Source organism: Podarcis melisellensis (assembly GCF_964234715.1).
Source record: "Podarcis melisellensis genome assembly, chromosome: 10".
Classification (NCBI taxonomy): Eukaryota; Metazoa; Chordata; class Lepidosauria; order Squamata; family Lacertidae; genus Podarcis; species Podarcis melisellensis.
In genome coordinates, this window is record NC_138542.1 from 7344182 (window position 1) to 7357062 (window position 12881).

A 12881-nucleotide genomic window follows, 5' to 3' on the forward strand; every position below is an offset into this window, starting at 1 on the left:
AACTGACACTGATACACCTGATCTTCAGTGGCTCTTCCTTCAGTGTAGGATAATGGGATCAATCTATAAATATTTTCAGAGTGATGAATAGGCTTGCTTTTCTTCCTGTAGATAAATGGCACCTAATTGGAGACAGTTGCTATACATGTATAAAATAGAAATAAGCCTTTAGTTAAAGAGGATAAGCCATGCACTTCACGAAAATGCACTCCATTTTGAAGAATTCTGGCATTTCTTCTAGCTAGGTGAAATCTGTATGGGTGCCGAGAAACAAGGTGTGCTTTGTGTCAGTGCCCTTTTTAAAATTCAGCTCAGATAAATTTCTCTGCTTTATTATGTCATGATTGGGGAATGTGAGTGTGCACGTAGAGCATTGACTAGTACCATGCTTAGTGATGCCTGGCCGTTTTCCTAGATAAAGTTATTAGTGATGAAAAGATGTTTGCCGTTCAGATGAAATGTGAATATCAACAACCTAGCATGCAGTGGAAATTTGAGGAAAGCAATGTTTTCTTCACTGTTTAAAGAATAGTAGAAGATTAATTAAATGAAAATACTTTTTAGTGTATACATTAAACCATTCTCTTCTGATCTCTTCTAAGTTAGCCACACCCAGCTGAAAGTGTATGCCAAAATCATGTGAATGGAAATTAACTACTTCTGGTAACAAAACCAGTTGTAGCAGATCTCTCCAGTACACAAGTAATTACATTAGTTTTCAGATACAGTACTGATTTTATGATTAGTGCCTTTCAAAACCAGGATGGTTTGTCATCTGTTTTTTAACATCCCCGTTAAGGTAGCTTGAGCTTCAAAAGTTTGAAAAAAAAGTTTATATGAAAGTTATAAAAGAATGGAAGAGAGTGATATGTACATTGATTCTTTTAGAGTAAGCATTCACATGAAAAAAGTGTTTTATATTATATATATTATATTATATATATATATATATATATATATATATATATATATATATATATATATATACCAACCATCTACCTTCTAAATATCATTTTCCAGGACCATAACTATGGTGCTCGCCCTCCTCCAACACCTCCAGCGTCTCCTCCTCCATCAGTTCTTATAAGCAAGAATGAAGTAGGCATATATACTGCTCCAAATTTTGACGAGACCTCCAGTGCTACTACTATCAGCACTTCTGAGGATGGAAGCTATGGAACTGATATAACCAGGTGCATTTGTGGATTTACACATGATGATGGATATATGATCTGTTGTGACAAATGCAGGTAAAGTAGTGCCATATATGCAAACATTCTTAAATATTTTTCTTGTGTACTACTGAAATCAGCCCTTCTTGTCCCTAATTGCTTGGAGCCATTTCCTTCCTCAGGCCCTTCATAGGCATTGTAGGGCATTATGCAAATGTGGGAGAAAGAGAAACCATCACCATTTTGTTATTGTGATAGCTGCCATTTTGCCTTCAGGATGGAGAGGGGAGGTGACAGACCAGCCAAGCCAGCAAAGACTTTCTGCAAACGGGGGTCATACTAAGAAGGGTCACGGCTCACAAGTCATTGTTAACCCTGCAGAAGGGTAAGAGGGAGGACTTGGGTAGGAGGAGCTTGACCAACTGTTGGACGGGTTTTCTGGGCCAAGATTAATGCCATTGGTATTTCTGAGGAGGCGACACATGACTAAAAGGGGTGCATGGAAATATACCAACATGTGACATCAGTTTTAATTGGAAACCCTGGGGGGAAATGCAGTGTGTATTTTGGCTGCATTGTCCCTTGGAACTGCATTTGTTTAAGATTGCTAGACTGCTTTATGAACTGCTCTTATGAAGGAGAATTCAAAAAAAACATTTTGGAGTTTGGTTAGGGAAATTCTGTCATCCAAAGAGGTGCGTATGCACAGCTGAACTTGTTCACAACCGTGAAGTGACTTGTCTTTTTGAATGGTCATAATTTATATTTTTTAATATTGTTTGAGGTGGAGTAATAGGGTATGTTGATAAAGCAGTTTATTAAATGAGTGATCAGATAGTAGAATGGAGCTTTGGGGGGAAAGAACTTGTAGCAGTATATCCAGTGTAAGAGAAATGATGGAAGCTATGCGAACTTCAAATATCCTGCAAAAGTAACACTATTCTATTTTCTAAATCATTTAAGTGTTTGGCAGCACATCGATTGCATGGGGATCGACAGGCAGCATATTCCTGACATATACTTGTGTGAACGTTGTCAACCTAGGTAAGTCACCTGTGGTCAATTAAAAAACAACAACCCTGTTATTTGCATGAGGTTTGAAATTCATAGCTTGAATGTTGAAGTGACTGTTACATGTCATCTTCATGTTGTTTGAGTAGCTGTTTAAAATTCCTAAACTGTATTGCTAAATTAATCATTAATAGAAATGGAATAATAGAAATAATAGACTTGGGCTACAACCTGGAAATAATAATTCATTGAATTAGCCGATAATGGTGGCTTCCCTGCCATAGGTTATAAAAGTGCCTTTGCCTAGCAGGAAAAAAAAGTGACTGCTTTTTCAATGAATGAAGGCTATTTTGCTATCTTTAAAAGATACTTATCTCACTACACGAAACTATTATTGAAGATCACAGTAGATTTAATAAAATGAGAAAATCAGGTGTCCAAATGCAGGTGTGAAATAAGGTTTTTGCATGTAGGTCAACTGCTGAATGGGCAAAAATATGGGCCTAATGTTGGGGGAAAGCTGCAATCTTGTCCCCTCTTACATGGAAGTAAGACCCATTGACATGAATAAGTAAGACCTGAGCAGTCATGAATAGATAGGATTACACTGTTATAGTTCCACACAGGAGGTGATCGTATTTCAGCAATGCGTACCCAAATGCACAACATACAAGTAGCTTTCTGCTACTACTGTTCTCTGAATTGGAACCATTGGCAATCAACTGCCATTGCTCAGTATCTCATCTGAGGCATAGTTTTGATACCCGACTCCTTCCTCTGTCTTGGGACAACAAAAAGACATGCAATCCATGTGAGAAAGGGATTTGCTTGTTGCTGGCACTTGGAAGGGTGTGTTGAAAACAGCTCCAATAACAATAATTGGGGGTTGAATGAAGCAGCCATTCTGCAGCACAGTTTTTGTTGAATGGCTGAAAGCACCCTCTTGTTCACTTTCACCACTTATTTAATTCTTCCCTTTTCACAATAAAGTATTATTTATTTTATTTATATCATTTCTTCCCTGAATTTATGAGCCAGGAGAATCCCTAAGCTAAATGGTTCAGCAGTTTCTCCTCTTAACTATGAAACTGGAATACTGGAAGGGACTGCAATGTTTTGGTTCTGCTTTGTTTTGGTACAACTGTTTCATTCTGGGCTTTATACTAAATTGTAAAATTCCTAGAGCAGGGAACTCCTTGCTAGGGAGTTTAAATAGTTATTGCGAATATTGAAAATGAATTTTCATACAACAATGAGTGGAAACAATCATTTTATATCTCTGATTATTCCATTTAATGTGTAGGAGCTATCTGTCAGAAAGTTTAGATGCTTCAGCAACAGAGTAACGTGTATTCAGTTTTATTTCCTTTTTTTCTTTTTGTCAACAGGAACTTAGATAAAGAGAGGGCAATGTTGCTGCAGCGTAGAAAAAGGGAAAATATGTCAGGTAAGTAACAAAGTTCTTAAACTGAGATACAATTAGTGAGTGATTCTCCCAAAAGCTACTGACACAATGCTTTTGATTTACAGCCTTATACCATTCAAGTTACTGCCAGTGTTATTTTTCTTTTTAATTCTGTAGGAGAGCTAGGGTGGTGTAGTTGTTAGAGTGGCATACTTGGATCTGGGAGATCAGGGTTCAAATCCCCACTTGGCCATGAATCTTACTGGGTGATCTTGCCTCTCAGCCTAACCTACCTCATAGGGTTCCAGTCCAAATCTTTATTATGGCCATAGACCAGCATAAGGCTTGTAGTTATGCACTTCCATAGACCAGCATAAGGCTTGTAGTTATGCACTTCCACAGACTATTAACCATATTTTGATTACTTTGATTCCCAGAGGTTCAAAGTGGACATAAAGAAGTTGAGACCACATGGTTACAGTTGTTTGGATGGTGGAGGAAAAAAATCGGTGTTAGATTTTTGAGAGTTCACTTGGTGAGATAAGCCACATGTTAGGCGATCTAGCCTGAAATCTGAGAACAAATAAAACCTATATTTATGTTTGAGACGCAAGCAGCCATTTACGCACATGAAAGGGGGCAGTGCTTGCATGCCTTTCTGTTTGGCTTTTACTGCCACCATTCCCACAGTCTGTGAAGCAACCAGTGTTTAGAAGAGGTTAGTGACTTGCTTGCTTGCAAAGGCTTTAGCACCAAACGCTGCAGCTGTAGATGTCACTTCATTGCCTATTCTAGATGGCTAAATAATAAAACAGTGAATAAAACAGTGCTTCAGGTGGTTACCAGGCCAGAAAAAATGCCACCCACTTCAGAAAAGGCTTATTAGCTAACAGTTTTCACATAATATTAGCATATTTCCAGGAATGGTTTTAGTCTTATTAATCCTTATTTATTATTACTGAAATGCTTCTCAAGGTCAATTTGTGTCATCATTTTTGTATTCAGTTTTTTTCTTTCATAAATTTATACTGACAAATTGATGCACACTGAGTATAAAACCCTTCTTGCAACCTAATATGTATTTTATTATGTTGTACATTGTGGATTAAGCAAATATAAGTAAATGAATTTCTTATCCAAGCTTTGATTTGATTTAATGCCTTTGGATATCTTGTAATACTTTTGGAAAAACATAAGCTCCCCTAGTTAATTAGATTACTTGAGTAATCTAATGCAAAACTGGTGTGGTGTTCCCATCCCCCAAAACCTGAACATGTAAATATAAATTTTACTGTCATTTAGTTACCAGTTTTATTACCATTTCCGTAATATTATTTCCATAAATTGGTAATTGTATGTAAATATTTTTGGCAGTTCAGGGACATGCATTCATTATTGAAACAGTTTATAAGATATATTTCCTGGCTTCCTTTTTCTTTTTAAAGATGGGGATACCAGCGCAACAGAAAGTGGTGATGAAGTTCCTGTAGAACTATATACTGCTTTTCAACACACACCAACTACAATTACTCTGACTGCTACACGAGTTACCAAGGTCACAGATAAGAAACGGAAAAAAAGTGGGGAGAAAGAACAAAACATTGCAAAATGTAAAAAAGTAAGTTAATTCAATTTTCAATTTCTTGTTATGTTTTTGGAGGTTCATTGTGTTTGAAATTTTTTCTTTCTATTTGAAATAAATCTGGATCATTGCTCTTGAAGGAGCACAGTCATTCTCCAATGGGGTTTGGAGAATTCAGAGGCATCTCAGTAACAGAGAATGGGCTATTGCAGAGTAGGACTGAAGGATGATGATGATAAATTCATTATTTATACCCCGCCCATCTGGCTGGGTTTCCCCAGCCACTCTGGGCAGCTTCCAACAAAATGTTAAAAATACAATAAAACGTCAAACATTAAAAACTTCCCCAAACAGGGCTTCCTTCAGGAGGAAGCAGGAACAGAAGACTATTGAGATAAGAAAGTATAGAGAGGCAACACCCATGGCAAAACGAACAGCAAAAAGAAGGTGGTATTCAAGACCCAGGAAAGAAAGATGGAAGAGAAACTGGGGCAGGCTTCTAAATTACACCACACCCATTTCCATAATTTGGTGGGCATCTCCTTCCCTCCCCCCAGTTTATAATAAAGATGAAGTGGTCATATAGAACACAGCATTAAGGTTTTGTGCTACTGGTTAAAAAGCACATAGGTGAAGGAAAACTTCTGGATTTGTTTTCACAAACAACATTTTCTATTCTGCAAGATAAAAGATTTTTGTGAAATGAATTTTAAATGCTCGTACAAACTGACATTTTAAATTATATTACAGGCTTTTCGCGAAGGTTCCAGGAAGTCTTCAAGAGTAAAGGTAAAACTTTTGTGCTAAATTCTTGCTGCTGTTTGGTTTCAAACAATGAACCATAAATTGGTCATCCATTTTGTCCATTATTATAGGGGATTCAGAAGAGTCAGGGGGATGGTTCACAATTCCTGCCTTTCAAAAAGTAATGCTCAAAGTGGTGATTCATGAAAGCACTAAAACCATAATAACAACTGTATAAAAGCAAGCGGCAAATAAAATAACAACAAATGTCCCAAAGATCTACAACACAGTTACAGCAGCAGAATATCCAGAAGATAGCTAAAAAGCATACTAATGAGCTTCAGGCAGCTTTGTTGCAGTATAGATAAATTGCTTTCTTTAAAAAGGAAGGTTTTCATCTTGCAGCAAAGCCCAGTAGAAAGTGGGCCTTCCAAAGAATGAAATTTGAGTCCTGAAGTGCTCAGGGGCACTGTCTGATTCTTGGGGTCGTTGACCTGTGGGATGCCTGGTTTATCCTCCAGAAGACTCCATTTCTTGTCTAGGCATGACAGTATCCTCATCCTAAACAGTAAAGGACTTTAAAGGTTATTCCCACACATTCAGTTGGGCCCAGAAACAAATTCGAGGCTATTAACAAAGTAGTTGCATGCCTCTGATACCTAGCACCAGTCAGCAATTTGGCCACCACATTCTGGATCAGCTGCAGTTTCTGGACGCTCTTGGACATCATTATTACAGCAGAGCAGATGTGATGCAAGGAAGGCATGTTTCACCATGGCCATACTTGGTTTTCTAGAACGGACACTGCTGATGCACCAGCATAAACTGAGCAGAAGCATTCCTGGTTGCCACTGTCACTTGGACGTCCATGCTCAAAGTGGGACCCAGGAGCGCTCCCAGATTGTGAATTTGACTTTTCGAGGAGTGATTCCCCCATGCAGTAAGCATTAAACTCCTATTCCTAGATTGACATTCTTAACTGATCTGGAGCACCTCTGTCTTGCCTGGATTAAATGTCAGTCTGTTTGCCATCATCCAGTCCTTTACTGACGTTGATTGCAATTCATGTCCACAACCTAGGACTAGGTGAAAAGGAGAATTAAAGTTAAGCGCTAGGCAAATACTAATGGCATTGCACTCTTAGCTCCTAACAACCTTTCTCAGCAGTTTTCTGTTGATGTTAAACTGCCTTGAGTGACAATAGAACACCGAGAGAAGTCAGTATCCAAGGAATCCAAAAGGAATCTATCCCCTGGGACCCACCATAAAATAGTTCAACACAATCCCATGCTGGCCAGTGCATCCAGAAGGCAACAGAATGCTCACCATGGTGCAGGTGGCAAGTGAAACTAAGGCAGTCAGCTTTGTTTTCAGTTTAGTAACGGGTGTCTAGTGTCAAATTAGCTACTAAGAATTATAAGCTGACTTGCTGTTCCTTAACTGAGTAGCATGGGGATTTAAATAGCTAATTTCTTCATACAAATGCATACTGAACTTAGCATTCAGGAGTTATGTGTCTGTTCTATCCATCTTAATTATACCCTACACTTCTCATCCAAGGCCCAACTCCCCAAGAGGTTCGGACAGTGGCTGCAAGAGAAAGGGCCTTTTCCGTGGTGGCTCTCCAGCTGTGGAATGCTCTCCCCAGAGAGGCTTACTTGCTGCCATCGTTACATGTCTTTAAGTGCCAGACAAAACCAATCCTCTTCATCCATGCCTTTAGCAATTAAACAAACAATAGCCTGTTAAAGCTGTTGGTGGGGGACTGTTACTATGATTTTTTTACACATTTGATCAATTTACAAATTGATTAGCTAATTATTTGGCTGCAGAGTTTTAGTTTCATACCAGACATCTTGTCTAATTTTATATATCTTAACTGCGGTTTAGGGCTCAGCTCCAGAGATTGATCCTTCTGAGAGTTCCAACTTTGGATGGGAAACTAAAATCAAGGCATGGATGGATCGTTATGAGGAAGCAAACAACAACCAGTACAGCGAAGGTGTTCAAAGAGAGGCACAAAGAATAGCTTTGAGATTAGGAAACGGAGATGACAAAAAAGAAGTGATCACCAGCAACTCAGTCTTCAAACCTCCAGTAGAGGTAAGTGAAAATACATTCAATGCAACACCAGTCTTTTATAATAACTACATAGCACTCAGATTTTCCATTTCTCTAAGCAGAAACACAGTTCAATATGTTGATACCACATCTCCTGTATTTTTAGTACAGGAAAACCTCCTTGTTTATTGATTTTACATTCTGAATTACTCAACAGTTAATGAGGACCAGGTTACCGGTTATGACCATCAATTTTCAACATTTTGAATTTAATTGTCAGATCACTACTGCAGATGTATATTTTCAGCTTTCCTGTTAAAATTTATTTTTTAAACAATGTAGCAATTTGAGATAATCTAAATTACTCAAGTCTACCCGCAGAACAGCTGCAATGCCAGCTAAAACCCATCCCTTCCATTGCCAGCTTCCCCACAAAAGCTTCTCCAGGGGGTAAGGGGGCCTTGCTGAATAGGCTGGACTGTGGTTAGTAGAAAGGGGGATCCCCAAAAAGCACTAAGATACACATTTACAGTTCAGGATGCTGATCAATATGTAGCTATACAATACTAAGATGGTTCTGGAATGAGCTGCTTTGTGCCGGGAGGAAGTCCAGACAGTATTTGATTCAGTGCTAGCTTTTAGGGCTGCTGTTAGATACATGGACATGGCTTCCCTTAACATTATTAACAATTTAAATGTAAATAGGAGAAAATAGACTCTTTTGGTTGCTGTTACCTAGTGGGTACAGGGACACGGGTGGCACTGTGGGTTAAACCACAGAGCCTAGGACTTGCTGATCAGAAGGTCGGCGGTTCGAATCCCCTCAACGGGGTGAGCTCTCGTTGCTCGGTCCCAGCTCCTGCCAACCTAGCAGTTCAAAAGCACGTCAAAGTGCAAGTAGATAAATAGGTACCGCTCCGGCGGGAAGGTAAACGGCGTTTCCGTGCGCTGCTCTGGTTCGCCAGAAGCGGCTTAGTCATGCTGGCCACATGACCTGGAAGCTGGCTCCCTCAGCCAGTAAAGCAAGATGAGCACTGCAACCCCAGAGTCGGCCACGGCTGGACCTAATGGTCATGTGTCCCTTTACCTTTTTACCTAGTGGGGTAGCTTTGCTATGCATTTTTGTATTTTTATGTCTTGGGAAGCAGTTTAATGATTGCAGTTGCCTCAACTTCAAATTTTTACTCTCCTCTCCTCCACTGTTAACTCCAGTGGAACTTTACACCTGTATTCTGATGCAGTACAGTTACTGTCACTTCAACCAAAATTTTAAGTAAGTAATGAAGGCAAAAGCATATTTCTTCCAAAATGTGTTTTTATGTATCAAATTTGCCAGTTACAGAATGGAACAAATTACGTTTATGAAAAGAGAAAAACTGCCACGAGTTAACTTTTGATGAAAAATCCTGTTACTTATTATGGAAAGGTAGTTAAGGTTATTTAGTCAAATATGCCAACTAATAAGTAGGGTTATATTCCTTGGTGTCCTGGGCAGTCCACTTCTTTATTCAGAAAAACGAGTTTAATGATGTGTACAGGAAAATAACAAAACAGTGTCCATAGATCTGACTCAATTTGAACAGCTTCCATTTCCTCTTTGATACAATGTTTACTCTTGGTAACACAATTAGCCAAATCATCTTGTGTGGTCTTGGAAGATCCAGTTTGACTCTTAGTAAAAATAAAATGTAGAGACTGTTTACCCTATTCTTAATTTTTTGTACACATCTTTTAAAACAAAAGGGAACACAGTCTCTGTCTTTTAAACATCTAGGTATTATAGAAAAATGTTCAAGTACAAGTACTAATTTCTTAAAGTAAAATACCCCTTTAATATATCATTACAACTTCCATTCAGAGAGAATATTAATACTTTAAAAGGATACAAATTGGCGCTTTACTGCCTTTACTGAACTTTTAGCCCAAGGAAGCAATTTCTAAATCCTCTGTTGTTCTGATTATCAGTACACATCTGGCCATTAAATCCTTATAAAGAAAAGTGCATCATCTAATTTAACTATAATATTAACAAGGACAATTATTTCCAGTATAAACAAAAAGTAAAATGTAAACTACTGTAATCTGTTAGGTACTGTAAATGTCCCAACATTTCCATTTTTCCAGCACCCCATTCTTTACACATACTGGCAAATAAGGAGGCAATTTGTATACTTTGTACTCCGTATGCTATACCAGTACGCTGAAAAAGTGCATTGTTTGATCAATGGCAAACATGGAGATAGTCACATCACCTAATAATGTATAGTTGTTCCATTCATTGTGTGCTTGTGGTTTACCAATGGCCGCCGCTTAAGAACTGACTAGAAAGTTCCTGTCCCTGTGTGGCTTTTGTACCACCTAGATGTTAGGTTAATCCACCTTGAAAATGTCATGTGGTATTACCCCCAAACCCTGAGCAAATAATTTGTCAGTAGGTTGCAAGAGAGAGTAGACTACAAAATGGCACCATCAGCCGACTGTCGTGCAGTCTATGGAAGGAATCTGCAAGCTGTTTGATAAATTAATGTTGTTAGAGAGAGACTAAGCATAAAGGAAAAGTTACATTCTCAGATCTTGTAATAAGAAGCATCTTTGCTTCTTTCCCTCTAGCATCAGCATGGCGCACGTGACGCACTCCTTGGAGGAATGTCCCTGCTTGCAGAGACCTTCGCCTAGATATAGGCCAATTCTCTTTTGCTCAGAAGTGACACAATTACAAGAGGTGTGAGTTCCTTAGTTGTTGTGTCAAGAGTACAGTAAGATTTTGCTTAGAAAGGTGTATTCCCACCTGAGGCTATTGAAATGCACCAGAAGTTTCCTTTTCCTAGAAATCAGCATGTTGACATTTTCATCAAAATGCCTTTTACTTGGCATCTGTCCTTCTGCTCTCGCCAGCAGATTAGAGAAAAGACTGCATATTTCGTGTGTTGTCATTACTTGCGCACACCAGTTTCTAGCCTTTTTAACCAGAGGGTTTGAAACATCTTTTGAGGAAGGGGTTCCCTAATATACTTTGAAAGACTTGTATTGGTTCTCATTTTTTAGATACTGTGGTGTCGTTGTTTTCCCCAAAATGTAAAATTGTCTACATAAATATAAGACTGAATTTTATGATAGGAATAAAGTCAATTAGCTTTTAAAAAGAAAGAATATCATTGAAATTACCAAGTTGCTCCTTAAAGTTGTATGTTATAATCTGGTTTCTTAATAGCACTAATGCAATCAGCTTAATTAGATTTCTTACATTTTTCTTTTCTTCTTCTAGAGCTATATTCAAAAAAATAAGAAAATCCTAAAAGCTGCCAAAGACTTGCCTCCAGATGCACTTATTATTGAATATCGAGGAAAGTTCATGCTGAGAGAACAATTTGAAGCTAATGGATATTTCTTTAAGAGGTACTTTTCTTTAAAATCTAGCTTTAATTACCTATGATCCTACAGTTATTCTTTTGTTTTTCTCTCAGCTTCTGTCAAATCTTGCATTTTTATTGCCCTGAGAATGCAACTGCGCCTTCTGGTCTTTCATTACTTCACAGCACAGTTTTGCCTCACCCAGTCTTTTCCGTGTTTCTCACTTCAGCTCTTTGTCATTAGACTTCAGCTGGCTGCCATCTTCTGAGCCCTCCTCTTTCAGTTTACTTCATTCATTCTTCTTCTTTTTGCCTGGTACCCTTACATAATTCCCTTGTCTTTTGCCATATATCTCTCCCCTTTCAAGATGATAATGACTGTTCAGAAGAAACTAATTGCCTAGTTAATGCTGCGCTTTAACACTGAACAAGGTAGGAAGGAAAGGTTACTTCAGAGAATAAGAACTGGCATCAGGGACCCTCACTGCCCCCTAGTGTGCCATATTGCATGAGCTGGCAGTGATCCTCACAGGGATTAACACAGTTCCCTTGTGGGTCTCATACACTTAGAAAAGCCCTTGATGGGGAAGCACATATGTCTTTGTACTTGCCTACAGTCTCGACATGTTACATTGCTTTTTGTCTATTTAAACAGGTACATCTTCCTGTATCTAGCATTCAAGCACGTAGGAATACACAAAGCTTTCTTCCCTTGTCCAATGGGAAGTGGCTTCATGCTTCCTCCTTTACAAGGCCACACACATTTAGGATGCTCTATAATAGTGATTTTCTTTCCTTGCCTAAGATTTTAAGGTTGAAGCAGTCTGTATAAAACAATGTCCTAGTGGAAATGTAATGTTTGAAAGCATAGCAGCTAAAAGTGGGGACGTAAAAGCTAAACAGAGCTCCAAAACTGCCTCCTTTAAAATCTCTGACTCTATCTACTTTGGCTCTTCCTCTAAAGCGTTTCTGTCTTTACCATATTGGCCTTCCTCATCAAGTTGATAGTCTGCTACAAATAAAGATGCAGGACATGGATGGTGCTGTGGTCTAAACCACCAAGCCTCTTGGTCTTGCCAGTCAGAAGGTTGGCAGTTTGAATCCCTGCAATGGAGTGAGCTCTCACTGCTCTGTCCCAGCTCCTGCCAACCTAGCAGTTCGAAAGCATGCCAGTGCAAGTAGATAAATAGGTACTGCTGTGACAGGAAAGTAAACAACATTTCCGTGTGCTCTGGCTTCCATCACTGCGTTCTGATGCACCAGAAGCAGTTTAGTCATGCTGGCCACATGACCTGGAAAGCTGTTTGTGGACAAACACTGGCTCCCTCAGCCTGAAAGCAAGATGAGCACTGCACCCCATAGTCAACTTTGACTTTGACTGGACTTAATCGTCCGGGGTCCTTTATCTTACCTTTACCTTTTACAAATAAAGAACACAAGCCAGCAATCTACCTAGCATCATAAGTACCTGCAGGAAAAGGAAACTATTCAGTAAAAACAATTCCAGATGAGGTATTCAAATATTCACAGGAAATCTGAAAAGAAAAAGATCCCAC

At 38.8% G+C, this 12881-nt stretch overlaps 1 protein-coding gene across 11 annotated transcripts in view; it reads left to right on the forward strand.

Moving 5' to 3' along the window:
• The window catches only part of KMT2E (lysine methyltransferase 2E (inactive)), a 56389-nt gene that overhangs the window by 20560 nt on the left and 22948 nt on the right, over window positions 1-12881 (forward strand). For 10 of the 11 annotated variants that reach the window (XM_081927599.1, XM_081927594.1, XM_081927598.1 and 7 more), the window contains 7 exons: window positions 1021-1250; window positions 2136-2216; window positions 3572-3630; window positions 5034-5206; window positions 5921-5959; window positions 7805-8017; window positions 11241-11371. In XM_081927599.1, the coding sequence (XP_081783725.1) occupies window positions 1021-1250; window positions 2136-2216; window positions 3572-3630; window positions 5034-5206; window positions 5921-5959; window positions 7805-8017; window positions 11241-11371 (926 nt within the window). Of the gene's footprint in view, window positions 1-1020; window positions 1251-2135; window positions 2217-3571; window positions 3631-5033; window positions 5207-5920; window positions 5960-7804; window positions 8018-10585; window positions 10698-11240; window positions 11372-12881 lie in introns of those variants that run through there. The other variant, XM_081927592.1, reaches the window with a different exon arrangement.